Genomic DNA, 14,547 nt, shown 5'->3' with positions numbered 1-14,547 from the left:
GGGACAACGCTAAGCTCAGGCTGAGATTCAGGACCATCTGAGTACTCTTCATTGATGCTAGAGTAGAACCATGCTGTGTGTCTTTTCACTTATTTTCACTCTACCTTCAGCCCACAGGTGCCACCCCAGAAGACCCATGCCCCAAGCTGACATGTTGAAAAACTCCCAGCAGGAGCACCCAGAGCCACCCATAAGCCAGCAAGGCCACTGAACAGTGAGGCAACTCTGAAACTCATTCCTCTGTGTGAAAGCAGCTTGTTTCTTCTAAGCCCCTCTGCCCTGCTTCAAAATGCGATGGACAAGGTGCACCCTCTCTCCTCTCATACTTACCTCTCCTGTAACCAAATATTTTCCATCTGGAGAGAAAGCAAGTGCTGTAATTGTTTTCCTGAAACAGAGAAAATAACACTGAGAAACATTTCCAACATGTGACTTAATTTCAATACATCATGACTGGGGCGTAGGTTGGGATGAACTGAAAAGACACTACAGTCACCCATAATAGCCTGACATAATGGTTTTGCTTTGCCATGGGGATTCCCTGCTGCCCAAGTGTCAAGCAGCAGCTTATAGCAGCAGAAAAGCTCCAAAAGTTGAGGTTCATCACTGCACCTTTATTCCAGGTGCAGGACCATGTCCCACTGCTGGCTTCAATAATGAGGTCATCCTTTTAGGTGGAGAAAAAAAAAAGTCAGATACCATGGAGCTGTAGTAAGATCTCCTTCACATCGTGATCATTCCTTTTGGGATCACAATGCTTATGAGGTGGTACTTTATCAGCAATAGCACCTCATATGAGATGGAGCTGGAGTCAAAGCAGCAGGCAGCCTGTCTCCAAGGCAACTCTTTACCAAGGGGAATTAGCCTGGAGCAACAGCAGCTCCTGCACTTCAGTCAAACCATAAAAGTCTTGAATTCACCTCTCACAGACAGCAAGTCCAGCTTAAAGCTTTACTCACCTGGAGCTGTTTAGAATATGGTGTTGCTTATTTTTCCTAGGATTGAACAGCACAACAACACACCTAGATGGAGGAAACAGAAAACCAAAAAGAGATGACATCACCACATGCATAAAGATAACCAAAGAGCTATTCTTACTGGAAAAGAAAAAAAAAAGCAGCAAAAGTAGCCCCAAAAGCTGTTTTATCCCCTAATCACAGGCTGAGCTGAAGTTAACTAGAAAACACAAAGCAAAAGAACAGTCCAGAGGGAAATCATAAGTCTCTCCATGTTGAGGAGTACCATTTGCTAGTACCATAAATAATTACCTTTCCAGCCTACAGGAGCCCTGAGTCTGATTGTTCAAGCTGGACAGAAAGGTTGACCATGAAAGCTTGTGCAACAATTCTAATGGATTATGTCTCCAGCCATAAAAGTGACCCTGTGTACCTGGACACCAAACCAGCCTGTTTGGTGTAAGAACAAGAAGGTAAGGAAGAAGGAAAGAGGGAATCTTTTGGAAAAGATTTAGGGGGAGGACAAAGGGGAAGTAAAGGCACTAAATTTCTGTGCCTGACTTTAACAACAGACAGGACAGAAACCACTGAGTATGGCACAATAAGTGACTGGCCAGTTGAGAAGTGAGACATATGATGCCAAAAAACGACTGACCCAAGAAGTCTATCTGCATAAACAACTTGCTCTGGGGCCTTGCAGATATCTCTCAGTAAGATGAACTGCAAAAGCAAGCAATACTAAGCTCCTGGTAAGCAATATAATCACCTCCACTAGGAGCAAAACACCTCTATTGCTGACTGGGGCAGGAAGGAAGGAGAAGAGGCCCTGTCTCCCACTACTCTTGCCCACGGCATATTGCCTCTGTGCCTCAGCCCACCACAACTAGACCTACAGCAGTCACAGATACTGCAGCCTTCCCCACTCTCCACAAACACCCTATACACCATTTTTAAATCTTCATGTAACAACATTTGTCTTGTAGCAGAGCACAGTAACAACCAGTAACTGAAAATGCTGTTATGGGAATAAAAGATAGAGTAACAATTGCTCTGATGACCTATTTTTCACTTCCCCTCTGAAATAGAAACTGTGGGGTTTGCCTGTCCCTCTACAAGAACACACTGCTGGAGTTTGGAGAGTCCCAGCTCCTCCTTCACTGCAGTGTTGGGGGAGCACTGCAGGATGCCCCTGCTCCACTGCCAGCAGCCTTTGCTGCACTGGGGATTTCACCTACACCATCCTGCTGGGGCTTGCTTACAACACGTGCCAGGCTACAGACATAAATCACAGGGAGAAGAAACATGCAGGACATGCAGAAGTGGAGGAGCTGGCCTGGAGTAGAGGAGTATGCCTGAAACAGCCAAGCAGAAGGGCAAAAAGCTGAGGCATCACAGAATTCCACTTTACCTACAGACCTCACCAACATTTCAAGATAGGTAGCACACACTCATGCACAGGACAAAGCACACCTTGGCACCCCATTGCCTGGAACAAGAGCCGCATCCTTCCAGGCCCCACTCCACAACCCCAGCAGCAGGCAGGGCTGGGAGGGTTACAGGCATAGATAGCTAAGGGTTGACAGAGCCCTGCAACATCTCTGGCATCTCCTCACCTAGCCCTGGCAGCTGACCTTTCCCTTGGTCTGACCAGGCTACACTGCCAAAAGCAGTGGAAATTTTGAAATGGAAAAGAGAGCAGGAAAGAGGAGAGACACACCAATACCATGAGCTGAGAGTCCTTGATTGAAGCTGCCACACTCCATTAACATTACTAGCTCAAAGCCAGCATCAAAGCACCAAGGATGCACAGGATATGCCCTCCCCTCCTTTAGACTACTCTACTCCTCTCCAACCACGCCATTTCACCCACCCCTATCCACTCATGCCTTACCCTGATGACCAAGGCAATAAAAGCAACAAACTGTCTTGATAGTTAAAAGGCAGATAGCCATGGTTTGAGATGTAACCCTGGGGAAGAGCAGAGAAAGTGTAGGTAAGCAGTTTGTTCAGACCAGGATTGATCCTTTTGCACTTTTTACCCTAGTGAACCAAACTGGAGAGTTTCAAGTCAAAGCTATGCTACATATTTCTAAGGGATTAGTGCAAAGAAGCAGGTGGTTTGTGATCCATTAACAAGTCAGGGAAAGTTAAGCCTTGCAAATCACAAGATATGAAATAGGAAGTTAGCAGATGTGAAAATCTACCTAATCCCGAGCTTCCAGCTAATCAGAAAAGCAAAGCAAAACCCCATTATGTGGAGTTGGATAGGGTTAATGGACCAAAATCCTGCAGTTACAAGGATGAATTGTGCTTAAAATAAGCTTCAACAAACCAGAAAGAATAAAGGGAAGACATAAAAATCTTGGCAAAGACTTTCCTATGCAGCTCTTAAAATTAAGTTTCTATTTTATTGTGAGGAACTCAGCAGAGAAACCAGACTTCAGAGAAGTGAACACAGTTTAAAAAACAGAGGAAAGATATAAAATATAAACCATGGTCTTCAAACCAGGCAAGCAAACAAACAACTTCCTAGAATAGTGTAGTGAGCCACAAAGGTCCAGGGCTTTGCTATTATCAACTTACAGGACAGAACTTCTGGCAATTTACAATCCTGAATTTTAGCTCAGTGGCGCCCCAGAACAGGCTGTCTGCCCGCAGGCTTTCTCCCCCCTCCCCCAACCTTGGCCAAGTCCAGAGCCTACAGGGAATGTAAGAGCTACCACCCAGCTCACACACCGAGGCAAATCAACAAACCACTCCAAGAGCCACGCAGCCTCTAGTACCAGAGCAGCCACCACAAATGTGGGTATTTTAACTTTATCTTAAGACAACCCTATGCTTGATTCCCTAAATTTGACCCATAACTAACAAACACTGTCTGAAGGAGCAGGGGGATAAATCACAGTATCTCCTTACTGGTGTGCAACCATTGGTTCATACCACGAAACAGTAATTTTAACTCATAAGCTCAGCAAAAGAAGACATTTTGATTTGTCAGTTAATAATTAACATAACTTACTAATTACCTATGATCTTCTTGCCAACAAAGCCATTTGTCCAGGATTAACTAGTCTTCTGAACTTGCTTTCTTAAATTAACTTCTACCCAACAAAAGCTACTCTACTGCAATGCTGTCCCATACTGATTTTCCACCATTCCTCTCCTGTCTGCCACACACAAGGGCAATGAAGACTTCAGCCAACTCCAGGGACACCCTATTCAGCAAGATGGCAAACCACAAACCATCAGTCATACAGTGGGGCACAGATACTGCTCTGGGAGTCAGGAGCATCCAAGTTTGAAAACCAGCTCCCTCTCAAAATGCTTGGGAAGGTTTCTAGTCCATTCCATCCTAGAGAGTACACTTCCACAACGGGCAGAAACTATTTCTAGTTCTTTAATCTCTTCAGAGTGTTCAGAAAACGGCCTCAAGTTGCATCAGGGAGGTTTAGATTGCATATTAGGACATTTTTTTTCACAGGAAAGCTTGTCAAGCACTGGAACAGGCTGTCTAAGGACATAGTTCAATTGCCATCTCCAGAGGTATTTAAAAGACATGTAGATGTGGCATTCAGGGGCATGGTTAGTGGTAACTTGGCAGTGTTAGGTTAAAGGTCCATGATCTCAGGTTCTTTTACCTGATTCAATGACACAGGGTAGCCTCCATTGCCTGCTCAGACACTCACAGCTCAGCTCAGTCCAGCAGAACCTGCAGCAGCTTCCTAAACAAGTTCGTTCAGAGCCCATTAATACTCTGGGCATGCTCCATTTTAGCAAAGGAAATCAGTCTAGCAAAATGAATGGAATGGAGACACTGGATGATCAGGTTGCTGACCCACCATCTCCACAAAGCCTCCTAATCCAGTAAGGTTATCAAGCCCTCAGGAGAGTCAAAGTATCTACTCCTTTCCATTTATGCTTGTTTTAATCTTACAGTAGTTAAAATAATAAAAACAACTACCATGGAAAATTAATTGCATCAAAGAGCATACACCCATCCAACCATCCTCCACCTTTGTCTGCTCCTTTGTAAGGCTGCATTCAGTATTTTACAGCCAGAGGGATAAGAAAGGATGCATGCATGGTAAGAGAGCACTGATCTTTTTGTCCACAGCTTCCAGCTGTGCATGTAGACAAAGCAAAGTACTTCAAACCCAAAGTTCCACAATGGTCACATCACCTGTTCCACACACTCCACCCCTTTCCCAAACTGAAGCTTTCAAAACAAATTCAAGTTCTCAAGACACCTTTGTCTGAAGAGATATTTTTGAATGCTAGTACCAACATGCAAACTAAGGCTAGCTCCAGAAACACCTCACGTGAGACCTACAGAGCCTGGCACACATTAGCTGTTGAGAATATCAGCATGTTTAGCACTCCTGTTTCAGCACAAACCCTACCTCCTCTACAGCTGCAGGCAGGGCTTGATGATCACAGCACCTTTTTAATCCACAAGTATATTCTGATTTCCAAGACATTTATAGAAACTATTCACTGCTGTATGGATTACTGCTGTATAAACCATGTATCAGCCAGCTGAGATCAAGTGTCCTGGTTGTTTGCATGCTGGTTCCTGCAGAGGCTGTTGGCAACAGCACACATATTCAAAGGTATTATTTCTAGGTCTGTGGTGCCACCTCACAACCTTTAAGTACACCTTCCTGATGCAAGCAGCTTTCATAAACAGCTTGGCTAGGGAATCTTTCCCAGTATGCCTCTTTCTTGTAGGACATTCAGGTAACACAAGGGAAGGACAAATTAGCTCTCACAGCAGTATCAAAGGTTTTTACAGACAACATGAGCACTGTCCATCAGGGAGCCAACAAAAAAGGTTCCTTGCAGAGCTTTCCAAACCTCCATGAAGGCACTATCTTGCATGTTCACAACTGTGCATCATATGCGCAGATGAAAAACAGGGAGGGAGGGAGGAGAGGGAGAGGAAAGGAGAAGGTAGGCAGGGAATGTCACAGTAGTTTCCATTGACTCCAGCAAAAGCAAAAAGACCCACAAAATATAAAAAATAAGCAATTTTCCTAGGCTAAATATAGTAGCAGGAATGGAGAGGAATCAGACGTCAGTATCACATTTACACAAAGTATCTGACTCACTTAAGTCAGCAGCAGTGGGTCACTCCATGCAGCTTCCCCCACCTTTACTTCTGACTTTTCTCCTACTGGCATCACTTCTGCACTTACCAAAATCAAAGGTTCTGGGCATTTTACTCTTCTCATTGTCCTACTGTTTCCCAGAACATCCCTCTATTATCAGCTGCCTTACCCCAGCCATCTCCTTCCTCACCCTTCTTCAGCAAGCTGACAAAAACCGAATTTCTGCAGAAGTGTTTTCCCCTTTTCTTCCTCTGCAAGTCCCCCTTCCAAGGGATTTGGGAACATTAAAAGGCTGCAGTAGCATTCCTTTCCAAGCTACCAACCAACTCAGCATCAGCATTGCCCTATCTCATGGGACACATGACTGTAGGCAAAGTTCATGTCTCTCCCAAATGCATGCTATAAAGAGGATGCTGTACAGAGGAAAGAAAACTCCACTAAGACATCAAAACAAACATTAGCTTTCTTTCCCCCCCCCCCCCCCACAAAGTGGCCTTTCATGCCACTGCAAGAATAAATGAAAAGAGCAAGCAGTCCCATCCCTTCAAAATTTCTCAATTTCTAGCTCATACTTTGCTCTCTTCCCCCCACCCAAAGCTATTCAAATGAGAGTGCAATAGCTTCCTATGCACTAAATGCATGGGAAAAAAAAGACTTTGATAAGAACAAAATCTTTTTTACATTGCATTGGTTGCCTAGGGAAGCTTGATCAGAGCAAAGCAGTGTCTACAGAAGCTGGTGTTAATTTTCTATGTGGCAATTCTTCCTGCCAAAAAAATTCTTTAATTCACAGCCAGTACTGGGAGAGGGTTAACAGTGATGAGAGGATGTGCACACTGACTATATAACTGAATAGGTATTTTCATGCAAACTGTATTAATTACATGCATGCTGAGAAGAAAGATCTATCTGTTGAGAGGTTAAGAGCTGGGTGTCACTGCCTGAGCAGAAAAGCCTCCAGGGCCCCCTGTACCAATCCGTGACAGAGAGAACTAAAAAGGTGGGAGCCTGAGAGGTGCAGCTAAATTCACACTTCAGAAACCAGTGCAGGCTAATGAAAAGCCAAGAATACTGAACAAGGAACCCACTGTGAAAAAGAAAGTCAGTGATATATTTAGTGCCACTAAACTAACAGTATAGAAATTTCTGACTGCCAACCAGGTATATGCTTGCTCTATTTAAAAGGCTGCATGGCACCCCAAATCTGCAGGAGTGGGAGCTCAAACACATCACACAAGAGGCTCTGCTCCAAAAACCACAGGAAGAACTGTGACAAACTGAAGTCCGACTTCTTGGCCTCCAATAGCCCAGCCCTAGGGAAGAACAGGGCATATTTTAAAATACTTGTCCAGACTCTTCTCTCAGCCTCCAGAAGTCTTACTTTCAGAGATACCTTAAAACAGTGGGCACCCACACCCAGAGGAGGGAGAGCAGCAACGGGAAATTGTGGCAGAGCTGAACTGACAAAGATTTGTAGGGATAATCCCCAGACAAGGGCAGCCTCTGTTCTCACCACCATTTCAGCTACTGAATTCACCTTGCCCATCACACTAACTGAGCCTCAAAGCTGAGGGCCCTGCAAAATCTCCACCAATACCTATGTGACCTAATGACATCCACAAAAACAGGCAGCTTGCTCTCCCTGTCATCTGGCAAGGATACTGCCATCCTTGTGTTCTTCTGCTGCTAGTGTGTTTTGTGCCTGTCTACCTGAACAGGTCCTGCTGCAGATGAGGGGACAGGGCTGAGTGCCCAGAAAGTTTCTCCTCAGCTCCTGCCCCGCACAGGGAGGGCCAACACAAACTCCTGCCATGCACAGCCAACAGCTTCCACTGGCTGCTCTCAGCAGCCCCTTTACACCTGCCAGACTGTATCTTTAAAACAACCACCTGTGTCTCTGGCCTCAAGCTGCAGATGGCAGAGAACAGATGCACAGATATGAAACAGCACCCAAAACACTTTAAAAATACTTAAAAAAAAAAAAAAAGAATGGATAAAAAGATCCCAAAAGGAGCAGGGATTGTGACTGTAACATTGACCAACCCAGGCCTCTCTTCTTGCATACACGAGGCACCACTGAAGTTTCAGCTTTACCAGGACCACAGATGAGAAACTGCAGAAGTTTTCGTTCCTGCCTCCTCCTACAGTGAAGGTGCTGCCTGTCCACGTGGACTGGCTACAGTGATTTCTAGCAGGTCCAGCTGATCTCACTGCAACATATCCTCACCCCCCTGGAACTATTGCATGTGGAAAATTCTTAACCATTGAAGGTTTTCATGCTATTTCAAAGTCTATTTTTAAGGAGGCAGAGCAGAAGAAGAGGAGGATTTTTAAAACTGGCAACCCTTCTGACCCTGGGCAAATATAAGGCAGGGTGATGACTCAGGAAAACACTTCGCATGAAATGGATGCAGAGAGGAAAAACAGCCTGGGTCCTGTCTCCCACCAGGTAAGTTGTACACAGCCCCAGAGCAGCCAGACTGGAGCCAGCGACATGTGGCAGTAGTGCCCTCAGGAGAGTGATGGCTTTTTACAGAGCTGTGCAATAAGGAGGCACCTTTTCTGGGAGGCAGAGAGCTAAGCCAGACAGAGATTGTGAAAGACTTGGGAAAGAAGTGCATGTAGAGAAAGCAGAGGGGAAAAAAGGGCTCAGAGGAAAACCATGAAATTTAAACCAGCTTACTAACTGGGAACCATTACAGTTGCAAGGAAGATGAAAATGTTTCCAGTTAATTGTTACGGCTCACAGCTACCTAGTCACCAGTGATTCAGCAGGAACTTCACCTTCAAAACAACCCCATTCCCTTCAACACGTCAAAGCCAGGAGAGGCAAAAAAAAAATCCCTCATGAATGAGAAACCCTGTCCTAGCAGTACCAGGGACAGACCTGCACTGCAGACTATTCCACCTGTCCTCCAGCCTGCAGCAAAGGTAGGTAGAAAAATGAAGCCATGCAAAGCAGCAGCTGGACTTATACAGACTGAAATGTCTGTCAGTCTGCACATCTGACAAGCTTCAAAAGACACAGGGCACCGATGACAAATGCCTGTGCAGACACACACACATATATATGCAGGTATATACATACACACATGCATACACATGGCTCACAGCTGACTATAATGTACACATGCACATAGAGGGTGCACATTTCTCCCTCCCTCTCTCCAAAACCACTCACTTCCCTAGGGGCAGGGAAGCAATGCCAGCAATACACCTGCAGGAAGTACCAAATCAGCTGGGCTAGGAGTTGCAGAGCTGCATTTTATTTCAGCACTCTCGGCAAACGCTTATGGAATACTGCAGATGAGCAGCAGCCTCAGGGGTTAGAGACACGGGCAACTGATGATAGGAAGACTGGAGGAATAAAAGGATCCTTGAGATAGTTCTTGACTAGAAAATGTGCTGATCAGACAGACAAGAAAGACTGAGAAGCACTAGGAAATGGAGCCTTGAGCAGAACCTGGCTGGTTCAAAGCGTGAGCAAGAGAAATGAAACGAACAGCCAGAACATGGCTGGAAACCTGAAGAGTTTGCATGCAAGGCAGAGAACGCAAATTTTTCCAGGATGAACACTACAGAATCACAGCATACTATGTTAATTCTTGGGAATTCTTGTTTCCATAAGGTGAGGTCTCCCAAAGTTACAGCTGTCCTAGGCACAACAACAAGGAGAAAAGAACAACTATCTGTCCTGACAGACCAGCCAAGACACCTGCTTTGGGGATCTCTTGCTCCCCAGTTGTGCTCCACCCCTCCACTTGCTCTCAAGATCCAGTCCCTCTTCAATCAGTATCTGGCTGACAGCCCCAGATTTGCCATTTTCAGCAACAGGCCACAAGCTTTTTACTGAGTCTCAAAGGCCTTGGACTTCCTGGGTTTGTGTGCTCTGAACTTTTCTTGACCTGCTTGTAGCTCTGTTTTACTTGGTTGAGCTGTGACAGTAATTTCTCTAACTGACCAGGTGTCTATAGATGATTTGTTTTACTTCTGTTTATCTTTTGTGGAATACAACCACAGCTTTATATAAACAACATTGACCAACAGCTATTTTATGTAGACTGAGATATTTACAACTAAGGAGTGCATAGTGGAGAAAAATGCAGGCATGGTATGAGAGCAGAGGCCTTGAGAAGTGGAAAAGCAGGACACAGTGCAGAGGAGTGCAGGAATGGGATGATAAGAGAGGAGGTACATGCTGGGCACTGGAGACCAAACAGCTGTGAGCAACTCACGCACTGTCTGTTAAAAAAATACAGACCTGGAGCTGAAAAAAAAGTTTTAGGGGTAGCAAATAAAATAAAGAAAAATATCCAATGTGCGTTAACAACACCATATATAGCAAATTCCAGAAGCAATGTGGAGCTCTATAAGTGCAAGATGTGCAAGTATATTAGCTGACGTATAAAAAATTACCCAGATGGACCCTGGAGTAAGGAAGAATCCAACAAAGCCCACATCAAAGCCCTTCCCAGAGAAGGGCTACAAAGCTGAAGATTTACCCTCAACAACTGACTTAAAGATCCAGAGGAGTAGCATAAAGGTGAGCATAACACCAGGAAAACCAAACAGAAGCAAAGAAATGCATTACAGTTTTAGTTGCATTATCACAATTATTGAGACATTTCTATATAGAATTACCCTGATGCATTATTATTCCTTCTTTTCCTGTCATAATTAGTGGTAAAGTAAAATGATTCTTGAATTAGAGTGTTACAAATTCAGTTATACCAACAATAAATCCTGCCTTTCTTTGTTTATGCAATACACAGCCTGTAAATAAGGGGTGCTTTCTCTTTGCCCATGAACAACAGTGAGTATAACAAAGCCCAAGGGAAGCACCTCAGAGAAAAGACAAGACACAGATACAGGGGAAGAGAAAGCAATGAAAGACAAGTTGAAGAAAAAAAATCTTTTAAAAATTAAAAGAACAGGCAAAGAGCAGTTTAGAGGGAAAGGCAAGAAAAAGACAAAGAGAAGCAAAGTTTACAATAAAATTCCTGCAGGATAATCAAATCTGTCATCAAGTGCTGAGCAAATTCAGCTCTCCAGCCCAATGGTATATAACAAGATGGGAGTTCTCTCTGAAGGTACTCTCCTGGGAGCAAGCAGCTCCTTGTAGAGATTTGCAGACCCAGCTGGGATTACACAGGGAAATCCGTCTCTACACTTCAGGTTTGCACCAACTTCCCTGCAAGAGCAGCTGACACCATGCCATGAACTCTCAAAAGCTGAATATGTGTCTTCCTTTAAAATCAAGTCCCAAAGGAAAAATATATCCTGCTTTCAAGCAATTGGCCAACACCTCTGTTTCCAGCAGCATGCACAGCCAGAGTATTCCCTCATTGTGCCTGAGCAATTCAAAAGCAGGGAGAAAGATCCATAGATCAAACTAATCATCTGGGGCAGACCAACATGACAGCTCACTGCTGATGCCTCAGGGCTTTAACTGTTGTACCATGAGCAAAAAGTGTATCAATATTAAAATGGCATCATTCAAAGGAGCAAAACAAAAAAGTAATGAAATTTAACCCTGTCTGCTAGCCCCCTCCCCACCACCACCTCCCTGGATGGTCACATGTGGGGTAAGGTACTGGGCAGACCCCTCCAGGACCCATTGAGCCATTATTGATCTCTCCTGCATTGCAGAGCAGGCAGCAAAAGCCCCCACTGCAGCAAAGAAACTGGAGCAGCTTTTCCCCTTGAATGCTTCAATAAGCATAATCCAGGCTATATCTTCTCTGCAAGACAGTCAGAAACAACAACAAACCAAAAAAAACCACCGAACAAACAAACAAAAACCCACCACAACAAACAAAAAAGCTCTACACCAAACACACAGAGAGGAAAAAATGCTTCTTGGAAAGCACGAAGTTAAAAAATCACTTTCTCAAAAAGCCAGTTGTTTTCTGCTCCTCTAGGCATGGGCAAAGCTCACAGTTGCTTTGGGCAGCAGGCTGCCAGGTCCACAAAAAGGCACTAAAGCCTCCTGCCAGCCTTGCCTACTCAGCACCCTACAAGGTCAGGCTGGCAGATGCTGAAAGAAGGGGCAGGGGGGGCCTGCTTCTCCCCACAACTGTCCACACCACAATGCACAGGAAGCCTGCTGCAGCTCCCAGGCCCAAACATCCAGAGCTCATGCCAGCTCCCTGTCCCAGCCTTGCCACTTCTCACAGAAAGAACAGCTCAGACACTGCCAGATTGGCGAAGTTTAATTCTGCCCATGTTATCTTTTTAGAAGCCTTGTGACAGCTCTGCCTTTAATGAAAGATGAACATTTGCTTCTGCTTTACCTCTATCTCAGCATAACACACAGCATTTTAAATGCATTGAAATTTTTCTTCAGAGTAGTTAATGAGCATCAGTTGTCAGGAGATCTGAAAAGATGGCTTTCCTGAAAGGAGAAGCAATCACCATAAAACTTAGTTTTGCTTGTATATCTACATCTCCTGTCACAGAGAAATGTTCTCAGGTTAGAGTCCGAGACTAAGAGTACTTCCTAAAAAGTATTAGGTCAGCATTGCAAAAGCATAACAACTGACTCCAAAGGCAAGAAATTGGCCAGTAGCACCTCTATCAGTCTTTGGCTGCCAGAAAGAACCAGGTTCAGGTGCACAACAGGCCAATGTGTGCATGCATTGCAGGGCACATCTTCCAGTGCAGCTTGGAGGCGGCCAAGTCCTACATCTGGTTCCTAAGCAATAGTCAGGGCATGCTTACAATAAACAAAATACACCATTTCTTGGCACTTCTTAGCTATCCTAACACGACGCTCTTTCACCTTTAACTCGTTGCCTTCTGAAACTGAGTGAAGCCCAAGACCATCTACAGTGCCAGATCTTCCAGAAAGAAGAAAAGGAGTGACTCCCTGTTGTTCACACCTGGAGATGGGATATGTCCTTTGGACTGTATGTACTTCTTTTAAGTTAAACTCTATGATTTGTGTCAAGGTTGCCAGGAGACACAGTGCCTGTTTTGAGATTCTTAGAAAGGGTGGAGCTCAGCTGAGGCGGCTGATATCTCATTTTCATCCCAGACTTTGCTATTCAGCCCCCACTCCCCCCCCTCGCTCTTATGCAAGCTCAGTACTTGGCTCCCAGGCCAGTGGTGTTGCTGCACCAAGGCACTGGTTGCTAGGAGGTGTAACTGGAGAGACCCAGAGCAGGTGGAGCAGAGAGCAGGCTGCTACCTGCTGGTACACAGGCATTTGGGTACTCGTGCTCTCTGCTGTCCCCCTCCTTTGTCAGCTAATGGGCAAACCCCAGCAGGTTGCAGAGCTTCAAGCTGAGAAAAGGCCTATGTGTTCCAAAATAGCTGAGGCACAGAGAGCTTTGCAACACTTATCTTCCCTATTTCACTAGCATGCAATACCTTTCCAAACCTGTGAAAGCTTCCTACTTGCAGAGCTCTACCTGAGTGTTTAGATCTGTTATTAAATAAAACAGTCTTGCTTATTCTCTTGCCTCCATTTCTTTGCACATAAACTGCAAGTTTATGACCCTCACCACAGGACTGCTTCCCTGACCTCCTCCTCCCCTGCTTTTCTTTTTTTTTAAATAGAGACTTCCCTTTAGTTCACATGCTGGTTAATGAGATCAAAGCACAAAGTAACAAACCAGCCATCTACATAGGATTATTACTAGCTTGCCACCCAATTTAAAAATCCAGTTGACACACTCAAGGATTGAGGATAGTCAGAGTTTCTCTTAAGGCAGGTTAAAGTCAGATATGACCAATATAATCATTAAAACAGCAACTGCTGTAGCTGTTGTGACAGGCACAATGGCACTTTCCTTTTGAGGGAACTGGAATATTTGCCCTGGAACTAGGATGGCAGCAGTAAGAAGAATGTACTACGTAGTCTTCCTTAATATGGTTTGTCAGGCAACCCAAACAGCAACAAACTTGCAGGATTCCTCCAAAAACCCCTACCTTTCCCTGCTCACAGCCTCAGGAATCCAGCACAGGGAAATTTCAAGGGCAGTTAAGTGCTTCTGCTGTGACAAGAGTTTTCATTGCAGCCTTGCAAAGATAAAAGCATTCCCATTTCCCTTTTCTCACTTTCTTCATCACTAATATTTTTGGCAACAGTAAGAATCCACACTAACATTAATGTTCTTGAGGACTCAGCTAATACTCTTAGCCCCCCAAGAAACACTGCACAGGCAGTGCCTGGACCTGTCACACCAGTTGTGTGAGACAGTGTGGGACAGAAGCTACCTAACTACTTGCCCTACCCACAGTACCAAACTTCATTTACAGCTCACTCACACCACTGCAGCATCACATACAGAATGAAACCCCTCTCCAAGATTTCCATCACTGGTGGAAAGAGCACATGCACACTGCCTACAGACAGTGCAAGCAAGGAGCCTTCTTTGACCCATAGTAAGGATCTTGCAATTCATTCTTACACTAAAAACCATCACCAACTACACCATAAATTAAGCTCAAAAGTTGCTTACAGTTAACACAATTGTGTG

The 14,547-nt window shown here is 44.7% G+C and overlaps 1 protein-coding gene across 2 annotated transcripts in view; it reads right to left on the bottom strand.

Annotated features, from left to right (window-relative positions):
- MAPKBP1 (mitogen-activated protein kinase binding protein 1) overlaps positions 1-14,547 on the bottom strand; it is a 102,970-nt gene that overhangs the window by 48,504 nt on the left and 39,919 nt on the right. For both annotated transcript variants that reach the window (XM_082282912.1, XM_082282911.1), the window contains exons 4-5: positions 960-1,022; positions 331-388 (exon numbers count right to left, since the gene is read on the bottom strand). In XM_082282912.1, coding sequence (XP_082139038.1) covers positions 331-388; positions 960-1,022 — 121 coding nt within the window. The remainder of the gene's footprint in view (positions 1-330; positions 389-959; positions 1,023-14,547) is intronic.

This window comes from Coloeus monedula (assembly GCF_965178545.1).
Source record: "Coloeus monedula genome assembly, chromosome: 6".
Taxonomy (NCBI): domain Eukaryota; kingdom Metazoa; phylum Chordata; class Aves; order Passeriformes; family Corvidae; genus Coloeus; species Coloeus monedula.
Note: the sequence above shows the minus strand (reverse complement) of the source record. Positions and strands in the feature narration are given on the sequence as shown.